The sequence below is a fragment of the Python bivittatus genome, unplaced genomic scaffold (assembly GCF_059951505.1).
Source record: "Python bivittatus isolate LINGU-HERP-01145 unplaced genomic scaffold, Pbiv_v1 ctg000480_np1212, whole genome shotgun sequence".
NCBI lineage: Eukaryota > Metazoa > Chordata > Lepidosauria > Squamata > Pythonidae > Python > Python bivittatus.
The window spans coordinates 90,605,073-90,620,470 of record NW_028277075.1 but is presented as its reverse complement, the minus strand read 5'-3'; the positions used below and the strand labels follow the sequence as shown (position 1 = coordinate 90,620,470).

The following is a 15,398-nucleotide window of genomic DNA, read 5'->3' as shown; positions in this document are numbered from 1 at the left end:
CATCTGACCATATGACATTCTCCCAATCCTCTTCTGGATCATCCAAATGCTCTCTAGCAAACTTCAGACGGGCCCGGACATGTACTGGCTTAAGCAGGGGGACACGTCTGGCACTGCAGGATTTGAGTCCCTGGCAGCGTAGTGTGTTACTGATGGTAGCCTTTGTTACTTTGGTCCCAGCTCTCTGCAGGTCATTCACTAGGTCCCCCGTGTGGTTCTGGGATTTTTGCTCACCATTCTTGTGATCATTTTGACCCCACGGGGTGAGATCTTGCATGGAGCCCCAGATCAAGGGAGATTATCAGTGGTCTTGTATGTCTTCTATTTTCTAATTATTGCTCCTACAGTTGATTTCTTCACACCAAGCTGCTTGCCTATTGCAGATTCAGTCTTCCCAGCCTGGTGCAGGTCTACAATTTTGTTTCTGGTGTCCTTCAACAGCTCTTTGGTCTTGGCCATAGTGGAGTTTGGACTGTGACTGTTTGAGATTGTGGACAGGTGTCATTTATACTGATAACAAGGTCAAACGGGTGCCATTACTACAGGTAACGAGTGGAGGACAGAGGAGCCTCTTAAAGAAGTAGTTATAGGTCTGTGAGAGCCAGACATCTTGCTTGTTTGTAGGTGACCAAATACTTATTTTCCACCATGATTTGCAAATAAATTCTTTAAAAATCAGACAATGTGATTTTCTGGATTTCTTTTCTCATTTTGTCTCTCATAGTTGAGGTATACCTATGATGAAAATTACAGGCCTCTCTCATCTTTTTAAGTGGGAGAACTTGCACAATTGGTGGCTGACTATATACTTTTTTGCCCCACTGTATCTAAGCATATTTAACTGGGGAATCCTCAAAAGAAGAGGTCTGCCAGTAAAGTTTAGATTAATACCCCATCAGTTTGCATAGCATGGTCAACAGATGAGGTAAGAAGCTCCCCAAATGGAGTCAGGATACCATACCAGGAGGGACCAGTATAAGATAATTTTCACCAACATCAGCTGTTGATATCTATTCATGTCAAGGGTTGCACAGACTTCCACAAACTTGCATCAGCAGCTCCATCCAAACAAACTATCTTGGTGATATAGGCCACTTCAGTTTCACATAATCCTGGAGCAACTGACCTACCACCAAAAAGTAGGATCATTAGGGTGGAAAGACTATCTTTATTTGCACACCCATGGTTCATGGAATTAAGTCAATAGCCTGGGTTTGCATAAAACACTGAGCAACAAACAAGTTTTAAATTAACCTCGTGGGCCGGATTCATACCACACACTGAGCCTCAAAACTGGTTAGGCAAATTTGAGTTGAGCAAATCCAGCCACCATCACTATGGCTAGGCTGTGGTCTGAAGAAGTGGCTTGCCTTCCTGATAATTTTGAAGACAATCTCAAGAGGAGGAGTTTAAATCTTCTTTGGCCTTTATTCTAGAGGTGCACAATCCATACTTGTTCAAACAAAATAACAAGCATGGAATGATATATTGGAAGGGTGCAACCTGGCCACTCTAGAGAAAGAAGGCAAGGGTAAGTGAAGATGGTCCTTCAGAACAACACAGATGCCAATTTGGACAATGATAATTGTGTCCCCTTGAATTAAATATGGACCATTAGAGATTTCTAATTATTTTTAAAGGTTAAGCTAGATATGATATGCCATTGTCCCCATCAAAGCAGTCACTGTGGTATCAGTTTTAAACTCAGAAAAGTGAAAGGAGGGCAGTCTTTCAATTACTATTTACCTTCTTCTGGGGGACAGGTTGCAAATGGCCTTAACATACCCTTCCTGTATGTTACCTTTCCATACCCATAGTGTTGACTCTTCCTTTTGGGAAAATGGTTTATATAGGTTTGCATTTTTTTCTTTAGTTCTTTGGCCTAAGTTAGACTTTTCTCCTGAGGCCTGAATCATTTGGAAAACTGGCAGAAGTATTTTTAGCTGATTTTAAAATGGACCTTCCATGACTTGGTCTTAGCTGCTTATATACAGTATTTGGTTACTTTAACTGCTGATATGCTCAATGAAGGAAAAGGAGCTGCTTGGGGAGATCTGATATATTTTTATTCAGAAACAATGTGTGTCTAATGAACAATAATTTCAGCTTGAGACATGTTGGGATTTCCTTAATGAATTTATAATGTGTAATTACTTCAGGAATCCATTTTGAATCTCCCGTTCTCATAGTTTGCTCATAATTATAGTTTGATTAGGCTATGATCTCCCTGGACCAAACACAAAATCCTTTTTAATAACAGACATTGAAATGCATTTGCATCAACATCCCCAGACCCTTTAATTTTTTATTTATGTATAAATACATGTCAATACCACAAGATGGCACTTTTGTACTTGCAACATATACTATTACATATACTTATCTTCTTCAAGATGTTCTGAATGTAGACTTGTAAACTTTTTTAAAAAGCAAGATCTTGTACAAACAGCTTGTTTGTGTGTCTGTGGGTGTGTAATAAATAAGGTCACAGAACAAACTTTTTAAAAAAAACATAAATAATTGCAGATAATAAAATTTAAATTACAAAAGCAGAGTGTGTATTAAACCAACTGAATTAAAGTTTTCAATGGTTAAAATGTACATAAATGGCTTGATACCAATTTAAAATAATACTGTTATCACTTCCTTAATCATTAATATATTTGTCCAACAAGGAAGAAAGAAAGACCTTCTCACAACTAGAAAATTGCCTAGATTATATGCTGCAAAATTTCTTGCTTATTATGTCTTCTTTGGCAGAAGGGAAATCAAATTGCTTTGTGATCTAAGAAACTTAGCTTGGAAATCAAGGGAACTCCAGATATTTTTATAGTTTCAAATGTAACTCAAATATAAACTCTGGAAAACTCATTGTTGAAAGTGGTGAAGAAGAAAGAAACTTTGCACTAATATAGTGCATAATGACGCAGTGTCCAGTTTGTCCTTTACAGTAAATATAATTTTATCTCCCCACAGGATTGTCATGCTTTCAAAAATAAAAATCAGTAGAAGACTGTAGGACTTTTCATGTGTCCTTATTCCTATGGTTAAAAAGGAAGAGATGTAATTCTGAGATCCCCTCTGGGGAAGTGTCATAAAGATATACCGTTTCAGATATGCCAGAAGGTAAAACTGGTTAAGTTTGGAAGTTATATTCTGCCCAATTATATTAGATGCCAGATTCTTCCAAAGAACAAAAACAAAACCCAAACTCATCAGTTTGAATCTTATATCAAAAGAGGCAAGGGGGACAGCAGTTAAGGCAGTCGATGTCTACATTTGGGTTGTTTCCATCTTACATATCAACATCTCCATCGTAGGCCAAAGTCAGACACTTCTGGGGCGGAGGAGTATGTTGTGGCTGTTTTGGTTTTTTGCTGAAAGGAAAGAAAACATGCATTTCTTTAGGAAACAAAAAGGTGACATGAATCCTTCATTTGGGGCACAATCCAGGCAAAGTTAAACCCTACTGACTTCTATGAGAAACTTGGTTATATCTTTTAGTGCAGAAATCAGTAGCACCTACCTTTAACTGGACTCCGTCCTTTTCAAAACTGGAATGCTAAGCTGAAGTTATTTTAATTTTTCCCCCCACATAGGCCATATACATGAAAAGCAGACAGTTCTAGAAACCATAGAATTATTGGCTATTTGAGAAAAGTATACCACCGCCCCCCCCCCTTTTTTTACAGCCCTTGAGGACTACACTGTGGAAATTCAATGATAAATCCCTGAAAATAAGTGACATGATTTCCTACTATTTTCTGGTGAAATAGAACACCAACAAAAAGTCATAAGCCTTTGGATAGTCTTAATGCCCCTAAAACAGCAAAATGGTCCCTGAACCACCATTTAAAAAAAAAAATCCTCAGAAAAAATAGCCGTATCCACTACCATAAAATCAAGATACAACTATCTCATCTTCCCCATAGCTCTTAGCTCTTGGAATATTTGATTAAGTGGGATTTCAGCTTCCCTGAATCAAGAATATAGTACTTGGCCCAGCTTTTTATTCAAGAATATTTGTTGCTGAAGGATAAGCTCAGCAGCACAGTTGCAATCTAAAAAATGACCTGTATGTGTATTTGAGAACCAAAAATTTATGTAGAAGGCTTATTTTTTAATTAAATCAAGATTTAAAACATAAATTAGAATAAGCAAAGATTAGCTATATAATAATGAAAATAAATAAATGTGGCTTAACATTATGCTGGTACACTATTATTATTATTATAGCGTAAGACAATACTTCCAAACATTTTCTAGTCCTCCACAAACACATTTCCCCACAGCCATTTCATAATAGTTCCTACAGCAGAAGAGGCAAGCTACTGCTAAGATGAAAAACCGTGGCAGTCTTTTCATCAGTAAGAACTAGTATGGTGACAACACTGAATAAAACTCTAGCTACACATCCTGTCCTCTCTTGGACATGAATATGATTTTTCTATCTCTCAACCTAAATAAAAGGATTGGAGCATTCTTTCAGGATGATAGGCTAAACTAAACCTTTAAATAAAATGAACAGATGAAAAGGTTTTCAAGTGATACTTAGCTTTCTAATTACACAGAATATAAAGTAACCTCAGAATTTTAATCTTTGAAAGCTATTTGTAACTTTGATGTAAATGAATTTCAGTCATTCTAATTTGTTTCCAAATGACTGAATCTAAATCCAACATCTAGAAACAGATTAACAGAGATAGAAGCAAACACAGAATACATACCAAAGAAGATATGAGGTGAAGATTAGGAAAACTATAATGAGAAACCCACCAGCTGATACTCCATAAACCCAGATTTTAAGTTTTCCATCTGAGAAAGGGGGAAAAAAATAATAAGCTGGTGCAAGATGTACATTTTACCTATTTTCTGTCACTTAAAAATAGCAAAGATTTGTAACCATTATTTCCTGACCTTGCCTACCTTGAAGGGCTGACAAAACTCATATATGAGCCATGCCAATTTCTACAGATATAACCCAAGAATCGCACTAAATCACAGGGCTACCAGGCAAGTTGCAGCTCATGAGAAAAAGAGGAGGGACTGAATATAGCCTTGTGCACATTTGGATATATTGCTTACAGTTCTGTGGAGTTAGTTAAGTAAATTTTAATTATTTCCTTCAAAAATGGGATTGCATTTCCTAGAGCGACATATTCTGAAAAATACTAATACGTATGGCTGTAATCTGTGCTCAGAGTTCCTACCTCTTGAAGATAATCCTTGTGCATGTAGCTGTGTATGTTCCTCTTACACTGATCCTGTCCTCATCTAACATGGTATCCTCCAGATATTGTGGGATTTCCCAAAATTCCTAGCAAGCAGAGTCCCTGGATGTGTTTAGGTACCAGATGACTGAAGAGGACTATAAGAATTCCTATATATTTCGTTTTCTGAGCCCCTATTTCCTATACATGTAATCAGTCTATCAACCAGTCAGAAGCAAAGCAGTTCATCATCCAAGGCTACTTTTTACAATATTTGTGCATATAGATTATGCACATATGTGCCATTAGCTCATGTCACTATTTGTTACAAACCACTGCCAGATGTCTGCCATTGTTTAGAGAGAAATCACAATGGCAGGATACAATATTTTTAAGCCTATGAACTCCTTAGAATCTTGAGAGCATGTAGAAGGTGCTCTCACAAATGGCTGCCAAACAGGGTCTGTGGATTTCAATCTATGGTGTTAAGTCACATGCCATCAAAGCAGCCACACATAAACTATGAGAGCCAGCAGGATGTACAAGTTAAGATGTTGTACTATGAACAAGGAGACCCAGGTTCAACTCCACCTTCAGCCATGGAAACTCTCTGGGTGACTTTGAGCCAGTCACTCTCTCTCAGCCCAACCTACCTCAAGGGACTGCTGCTGTAGGGAAAAATGGGAGAAGTGAGCACTCCCTTTAAGTTAATGAGGGAAAGACAGGATATAATCCAAATCAACAAACTAACCATTAAGTGAAGGACATGAAGAATGGTGCACAGAACCCTCCTGGTGCTCACCATATCAGTTCCCACTGTGATGGTCTCACCTCAGGAGAACAGTCAGCTTCATGTATAAAGCAGCAGATAAGCAATCTTCTGCATTTATAGTCCTTGTAACCATTATTAATGAAGAAGAATATACTGAGCAGCAGGTATCCTGCAACTGTAGGACAGTGATGGAATGTAATCCTTTATGATTACAAGCCACTGTAACATTACAGTGTTTGACAGCTATCTTTAGAGCTGGACACAGATCATGGCTATGTAGAAAGTCTCATTCTTTAAATTGACCCTTGTTTTTTCTTCTCTCCTCCTTGTATGACAGACTCCCCTATTAATGATACATGTATTTCTGATTAAATAATGTAAGAGTGAAGAAAATATCATTAGCTTCAGTATTGTAAAAAGAAATCCCAGGTCATTCTATAGAATAATGCTTTTGCACAATTTTATGCTAATTATATTCATATGATTATATTACAAATGAGAGTTTGTATATTCTCTAGTGTAGTTTCTGGTTATGTGATTCACTGAGCATGAAGCTTACTTTTCAAATTAAGAGAGAGAGAGAAAAAAATCATGCCACAATTTGTTATTCTTACCTGGGTTAAAAGGCTGAATTGACCATCCTTTGAAAATGTCGTGCATTTTGGAATTGATAGGTTTATGTTTTGCAGCATTTGTTTTAACATCGGCTTTCTTATCTTCTAAACCGGGTGTCTTCATGCAGTAATCCAGGAAACCATTTGATCTCATTATTTCAGTATAGCCTCTCTCACAACCACAGATGCCACTCTGGGTAACAAGGATATATGCAATTCAAAAATCAGTTCATCCCCCAGAAAATGTTTCTGCTGGAGGGCTGCTGGGTGCATCCCAGTTAACCTAATGCCAGGTGCTTCTATTATCTTAATTGAAAGCCCAACCTATGCCAAGGACTTACAATAGATTGCCAAAATCATTCAAAGCTTTCTGATTCATACTAAACATAACAGAACAATGGAATGCCTGCTCTTTCTTTTACTGAGCCTAGATAAATATGTTGCAACAGAAACACTGAACACAAAAATCCATCTTGCAGAAAGAACACGAGTTTAAAACCCTGCAGCAATGAGAGTGGCCAGTAAAATGTTTTCCTTCTCAAATAAGATGTTGTTTATTTAAGGCTGCAACTCTATGCATTTGGAATTGTGACCAGCTTGACCTAATGTCTATTTACTTTAGAGTAGACACATATAGACTTACATTGTGTTATATATCAAATTTAATTATTTAAAATTTGACAGTAAGAGTGTATATATTTCAAAGGAAAAGCAAACTCTCTGAATTTCTACAAGATACAACATACCAATTGATTGATTGATTATTTCAATTTATATAGCCGCCCCTCTCAAATTCACAACTCTGGGTGACTAACAATATAAAAAGAACAACATGTTATTTCAGGCAAGTCCCTGATGCACATCAGCTTACACATTGCCTCCACACAGCATCCTGATGTGTGATATTAAGGAAAACACCACTTTCAGAGTGTAACACCTTCAGCTGTCCTCAGCTGCAGAAGGACACTGAGATATAGGCAGAGGCATGCAGATATACAGTATGTTTGGGAAATGGTTAATAGTCTTCTTGCTGGAACAAGGAGGCTGCGTGGATTTGCCCTTAGCATGAATTCAGACCAGGTAATGCACACGAACAGTCTACTCAGTTTAACTGTATTCAAAAATAACCCTTGCAAATTCTCAAAAGTGTTCTTCTCCTGTAAAAAATACTTCTGTTTCTTTACCATGCTCTTTGAATGCTTGAGATTTTTTTTCCTTCACATTTTATCTGGGAGTTTTTGAGCCTATTTTATGCTGGAGGGTGTTGTTATATCCCCATCTGGAAAAAGTCCATGGAAGGAGTTCCTTTATGGATTGATTATGCGAGAAAGCATCCTTCACATATGTCCTCTCATATGGAACTGGAAAAATTCCAGACAGACATGATACAGCTTCACCTCCATGAATATTGACAGCAGCAACGATTGTCCAACTGTTAACTTTTCAAGGTGGTTATATAATTATATGGGAAACCAATCAACTGTAGCAGCTATCAAAGGACAAGTGTAATTTTACTGCACCCCTGTCTCACAAAATATAGGAACAGGAGTGGACACAAAACTCTCCTCCAAAAATAAAGAGATGGGGCAGGGTGGGTTCCCAATGGACTGGAAGTTCTAAGGTGAATTGTCCAAGTCATCTATTTTCTCTTTCCTTTGCTTATGTTGCCTGAGGAAGCAACTTAGGACCATTAAGTTCAGAATTAAAAGGCAGGGAAGATTTACAGGAGGTCTATTGTTTCACTTCAGTGTCCCAAAGAAATCCCAGAGGACTCAAAGAACACCAATGGCTATCCCACATGGGAGGGGATCAAGCTCTTGATGTCACTGGATGTAAACAACCTCACAGGTACACTTTCCTTTTGTTCGCAGCCTTATTTCTCTATTTACAACCTGTCTTAGATGAACATGTCCCAAACTGAATCTTTGTGAAAAGAAGCAAACTTTTGCTTGCAATTACCTACATATATGTTTGCTCCACACATCCCTTTTTCATCTGTAAGGCTATATATTCAATTAACAGAATGGGTTCCCCCTCTAGGTAGTGTCTTACGCATGCCCAATTATGTTTCTGGTTTGTTGGGAAGTTTTTGATTTTACTTTCTTTTACTTTCTAAAAAGAATCTGTTAGTAGTCAAAAGGTTTATTTCCAATGAAGTAGACTACGCTGTCTGAATTACCTGTGTACAGTATGAGAAGGGTTTTCTGCAGGCTGGGTTGCAATGCCTGGTTGTAGCTGGCTGTAACTGAATAGAGCAGCCCCCTGCAAGAACAATTGTCAAGAGAAATAATCAAAGATACAATTCAAAATGAGTTAGGAATATCCCCTGGTTGTTTTGCTGTGCTGCAACACTGCTTTTGAAAATAGTACATTTACATTATTCCCAAGACATGCTGGCAGATGAAGTTTTAGCATCCATTCTGCACTGTGAAAAGTCTATTCCTCACACTTGGATTCTCTGTATTTTTAAGGTATACAATTAATATTCTACAATTTATATAAATAGATGAAATATGACTATGACAAATAGGTATTTCAAAGCATAAAATAATAAAAATAAAAATATAAAATAGACAAAAGCTCTAATAACTTAAGCTTGACTTTGATTAATTCAGAAACAATCCAAATTATTCTGGAAAAAAGAGGAGTATGGTTAAATTTTTTTTAGCGTGTAATGTAGGAAATGATCTTGAAGCAACCTTTTTATGCATGTCAACAAAAGGAATTTGTGGGAAAAGATGTGTAGCATAACAATAAATTTATTCTGGACACTTGAACAGTAGATAGAATTTATTAATATATCATATGAGAAATTTAGGGGGTTTTGAAGTGGGGGAGAGTAGAATTAAAAACTAAAGCATCCCAAGTGCATCATTTTAAATTTACAAAGACTCACCACTCCTCCACTAGATGGCATATGGAGCAAGCACAGAACTTGTCATTCTGCTTAGAAATGCCCATTATGTTGATCAGATAAATAATCCAACATATACAATTCAGTCTCCCTACTAAGATTGAAAAGACAATCCCAGGTAAGATAGGGAGCCCCTGTAAAAGAGGTGATGTTGAAGGACATGTCTTACCATTTCTGCCACTCCTCTTTCAAGGGAAAACTCATAATAAATAAGCAATGTTTTAATAATTGCCTAAAAACAAGGATAAGGGCAGGGCATTAAACTGATCCAGTGTAAAGCTCTTTGCTATGCTTCAACACTGTAATGTGAGAGAGTTAAGAAATTGGCATAGTTATTCTTGATGAACCTTGTGACAAAAAGGTATTTGTTACTACGTTAGAATTTGAGTAAAGGGCTAATAGACCACTTTCTTGTAAGGAAAGCAACCAGAAAGCTAAAGGCACTTAAAAAAAGAGGTAGGGCTACCATATTTGGACTGCAAAAAATCTGGATGACCACTATATAACATCAAAAGCATTATAATTTTCTATATCTCTTTGCTGTCCTTGATTCATTGATTCAGTCTGCAATAAAGCATGAAGGAGTTTTGTTGATACACCTCTTTAAAGAGAAATAATTGGTCGTATTCTATTGTATACTATCTGTTTATAGAACATTACTGTTAAATAAAGTTTTAATTGTCTATAATCAGCTCGTACTGGAGACAGAACATAATATGTATTGTCCCCAAGTCTAAGATATTATACTATCAGGAGAAGAAAAAGATAAGAGAGGTGGCATTATTATTATAAGATCAGCACAGAGTGTGCTGGTTGAAATAAATATAAGATTAAGCTGTTGGTTAAAAATGCATATCCAAACCAGGCTCAGCTGTTATAAACTCCAACTCTAAGCATAATGCCTTATACCAAACACACATAAAACAGATCACAAAAATTTAGACTGGACTAGCTCCAACACTGCAAATTTCCCATGAGTACATACAGTATTTGTGTCCCACACAACAACTGAAGTATTTTTTTTCCTTCAAGGATCTTCAGGGCCTCTGGGACCTAAAAAATATGTCTCAGCTGGAAAAAAAAATCTAATTGGATCTAAGCTTTTGAGTGTTTTCAGCAGACTAGTTGGCCTGTGCTTTCCAAATGGTTGTACCTTCAAAGACAACACCCAAACATTTACTTGTTCAATTAAATTCCCATTTGCCACCTATGTGGTTTTCAGCATCACATGAGGCAGTATGTGCTTCTAAAGCTTTTCCCAGTCTCTCATGCAGGGCAGAGATAAAATATCTACATCATCTGCAGACAGTACAGTAGGTGACAAGTTTTTGATAAACTTGTGGAGATGATTATCTCAACTGAGAGACATTTAAGGAACATACATTCTTACTTCCTTGGTGGGGACAGCTTATGACATTGTCCTTGCTGGTTACATCTAACACACAGTATGTGTTATCATTTGATTGCTGAATAAGTATCACCAAATATTTGTCAGTGGGGACTCTGGAAATTAGGTCAAACAGATTTAAAGTCTATGAAGGTTGCATAAAGTGCCCCTTTAGAAGGTGTAACATACCTTCCTACCAGTTGACCTAAAATTAAGTATTGGCTAATATTTCTTGACCTGCCCTAAAGCTCTCTGCAAAAATATTCTTTCCAACTATTCCAGAAATTTCCAGTACAAATGTCTAGTGTAAAATCACAGCAATAGTCAACTGGTATAGAGCAATGCTGACAGTATTATGTTATCTTTCCCCAGCCAGAGCACATTATGACCCCCTAATTTAGAGGAGTTATGGGAAAAGTTCCCCAATAACAACAATAAAGGAAGTTAAATTCAATAAATATTTAATCCCATCAGAATGGACTGTTTCAGTAAGAAAGTAATTGTCCCAGCTTCATTCCTAAGTATGGATTCATGCCATTCCTGTAAGTTGTTCCCCCCCGCCCCATCTCTCCATTCTTATTGAAAAGATCATGGATATTACAGTATGACTCTTGGTGGCTTCTTTTTCAATCCTGTTCAACATATAACAGTATAACAGAAATAAACAGAATGTTCCAACCTTTTTTTCACTATTCTCTTCCTTAAAAATTGCAATCAAAGCCCCCAAAATATATGACAGTCTCTCATTAAAGTTCCAAAAATAAATTCTCTTCTCCCCAGGTGTGCTGGGCCCTACTCCCTTACAAACTAGATATTTGAACACTCCTCCTTTGCTCTTTCAGATTATTTTATTGCCTTCTCTAATGAGCAACATAGCTACTATGCAGTTTTTAGTGTACAAACTCAACATTTTTTGTATTTCTCTGAAAGAGAGGAGCATTTCATGGGGGGGAACGTTTTAGTTGTCAGAGCTACATTTTTCAATAAAGAAAGTCCTACTTTTGGAGACAGATATTCTTTCCTGGCTCCTGTTAAAAATCAGAGGAACCACCATACCAGTCTTTAAAATAAGAACCTCAAAAGTATCTATCAAAGGGTACTGCACATATTCCAACACCTATGCGTATGACATACAATTGAAAGCAACAAACCCTACAAGCCTGTGAACAAATGAGTCTACCAGCACTTCCATGTGGTTTTGGTTACTGTTCAGTATGAATCAGCTCTATGTGATTTTAGTAGTAATCCTGCCTACCACTACTCCCTGGAGCTTTACAACTTGAAAGAATCAGTGGTATAAGCTACAATGAAATGGAGAACCAACTATTCCTGGTTGTCTCTCTGAGTTCTCATTCTGGTCTTGACAGTCATTCCTGTTGATCAAGCTTCTTTAATTCTATTTCCAGTATTATTTGAAATAAGCACAGATAAAACTTTGTACACTATTTATATAATGTAGACTCACAATAGCACAATGGAGAGAAGTCAGCTGGAGCTATTTGCTTTGAAGAAAACTTTTGGCCATGTATTTGTTCTCTGCATGTGCCACACACTATTCTTCACTGTACAGGTTGATTGCTCTGTGTGTCCTCATGATTATGTGCATATATTCCTACTTGCAGCTTGCAGCTGAACTCTTAAATTTATTTAAAATATTTATATTCCTCCTTCATTTAATATGAATTTATAAGGTAGCTAGAAAGAAAATCACACCAATACTATAGAAACGATAGCAACAAAAATGAATAAAACCAAAAAAGTATTACCACCACTGTCTGGCATTTTAAGAATCCCTGAAGAAAACAATATTAACGAAATCCTTGAAGAAAATAATAAAGCTAACATCTTTCTTAAAGAAAGAAGAGATAAAATCTGGTGGGCAACTGGAAGGACATTTCAGATTAGGTGAATGTTTGAGTTCTTCCAGACATCACCATAAACCCTTTCTAGATTTTAGAATATGATTGTAAACAAGATATTTTTTTTAGAAAAAAGGGAAGTGTTATATAAACCTAAAGCCACTTGCCAAGTATTTATATGACTTTAGAGCCAGCTACCTATATTCACTTTTGAAGCAAGTGCTTGAAAAGTTGCTGGCCTCAAAGCTGCAGATGTTCCTAGAAGTTATCAATTATCTTGATTTTTTTTTTTTTAATATGGATTAAAACTGGTTTGCAGGCAGAATGTTGTGATCTTGTTCCCATCTGTACTGAAAGTTCCTGGGGCTATATGTAGATTGTGTGATATTGCTTTGTTGGTTTGCATGTTTTCTTTACTGTATTGTTTTTAATCCAATGTGCCCCAATAAAGGGCAGAAGAGTAGAAAAGTTTATTTGTTAATTTAAATAAGTTATATGGCTGGCTATCTCACATAGTGATCCGAGCAATAAAAACAACAAGATAAAACAGAACAAATCTTTCCACCAGACACTAAACTAACCATACTATTGACCCCCTCACACAATCCTATCCTAGCCCAATGCTTGCGAGAAGAGCCAGTTCTTCACTGCCTTCTGGAAGGCTAAAACAGTAGGGTCCCCTTGTATCTCAGATGGGAGCTATTCCAAAGGGCTGGTAGCTATAGAGAAGAAGTTCCTCTGAGGTCCCATCAGATGACAGCATTTAACCAAGGGGGCCTGAAGCACACTCACCCTATCTGAACTAATGGGACAGGCAGACACCCCTGGGGAGAGGTGGTCCTGCAAATAACCTGGCCCTGTGCCATGTTGGGTTTTAAAGGTGATAACCAGCACCTTGAATTGCACCCTGAAAACAAATGGGAGCCAGTACAGCTCACACAATAGCACCATAAGATGATCGAACTGTGGGGCGTGCAGAAGTGCACCCCCTGCTGCATTCTGGACCAGCTGCAGCTTCTGGATGGTCTTTAAGGGCAGCCCCATATACAGCGCATTGTAGTAATCCAATCAGGAAGTGGTTAAAGCATGAGTGATAATGAGCAAGGCCTCCTAGTCTAGCATTGGGCACAACTGGCATAAGATGAATTTGTACAAAGGCTGCTCTGGCCACTGCTCCCACCTGCTCTTCCAGCATGAGTCGCAAGTCCAGGAGGACCCCCAAATTGTGTACCAGTTCTGTTTGGGGGAGTATTATTCCATCCAGAGTCAAAGATGTCAGCTTTCCTGACCCCAAGGGGCCAAACCCCTTCATCTTGTTAGAGTTGAATTACAGCTGGTTTCTTCCCATCCAGGCCCTGAATTTTTGAATAGGCACATACTTCTCCCCAAAGGAGACTTCCTCCAAGTCCCCTTGTTTTGGGCACAGCATCTTCAGAGAACCTGGAAGTAAGTCTTCTCAATCACTACTCCCCTTTCTCTGGAACAACATCCTCCCAGAAATCTGGATGGTACCTCCCGTCCTGCTTTTTAGGAATGCCATTAAAACATGGTTATTCCACCAGGCTTTGGGGCTAGAATGTTGTGATCTTGTTCCCATCTGTACTGAAAGTTCCTGGGGCTATATGTAGGTTGTGTGATATTACTTTGTTGGTTTGCATGTTTTCTTTACTGTACTGTTTTTAATCCAATTAACAAAGGTTGGGATGGATGCCCTTCAGAGTAATCTGCAAATGAAGCAGCCTAAAATACATAAAATAAAATTAAAAAAAAAATTCAGATGACCAATAGATGGCAGTTACGTTCTCAGTAAGGTGTGCACATGTGCGTATACAGGCTACCTCTCAAACCCATGTATAAGGTAAAAAGTTGAGCACACACAAAATTAGGTTCTCCCAAAATAATATATATAAATACACCTAAAATGGGCTCTTGAGGAGTCCTCCAGAAAGTCACTGCCTCAGAAAGCCTCAGCTTAAATGCAGCCGAGGGGGTTACTCAGCACTGTCGGCAGTGCAGACTAGGATCTCCTGGGGAAGGGGCTTTTTGCCCAGGATAGCAGGCAGGTGGTTCTTTCCTGGCCTTGCAGCCAAACTGCTCTGGATTAGGCCCACTTAGAGACACACTGGGTGCAACCCAGAGCCTCCTGGACATATGGAGCTATGTCACAACCCCACTCTGTACTGAGAAGTGGCTCCCAAAAGACCCCCTTGGCCTGCCTCCTCCCTAAAAAGGTTTAATTAATATTTGTTGAGTTTTGGGCCACCCAAGGTCCATGATTGTTGCTAATCCTAAAAAAAACCCCAATGTTTAAATAAATAACAATTTAAGTTTAAATAAGTTCAGAAGAAGGAAAGAATGGGAAATAAATAAAAGAGAAGGGGCTATCTAAATGCTTTTTGTATTAATTTCGTTGTATAAATCCTTTAATTTTTCTTTCATTTTTCTTTCACTGCAATATCAAATTCCAAAAAGAAAAAAAGAAACAATTTTAAATGCTTAGAAAATATTGATTGCAGTTATCAATTATCAGTGGCTAGGGAGTTTATATTATTATCTGTAGGTGTGTATGTGACATATTATTACACTTTCTAGTTTCTACACTTCAAAAAAAAATTAACACAATGCTATTACATGTATTTGCA

General features: G+C 37.6%; 1 protein-coding gene across 1 annotated transcript in view; it reads right to left on the bottom strand.

The window, feature by feature from the left end:
- Positions 1–2,279: 2,279 nt before the first annotated feature.
- The window catches only part of THSD7B (thrombospondin type 1 domain containing 7B), a 307,764-nt gene continuing 294,645 nt past the window's right edge, over positions 2,280–15,398 (bottom strand). The window contains exons 24-27 of the mRNA XM_088145129.1: positions 8,776–8,858; positions 6,597–6,789; positions 4,728–4,815; positions 2,280–3,377 (exon numbers count right to left, since the gene is read on the bottom strand). Coding sequence (XP_088001255.1) covers positions 3,296–3,377; positions 4,728–4,815; positions 6,597–6,789; positions 8,776–8,858 — 446 coding nt within the window. The 3' untranslated portion in view covers positions 2,280–3,295. The remainder of the gene's footprint in view (positions 3,378–4,727; positions 4,816–6,596; positions 6,790–8,775; positions 8,859–15,398) is intronic.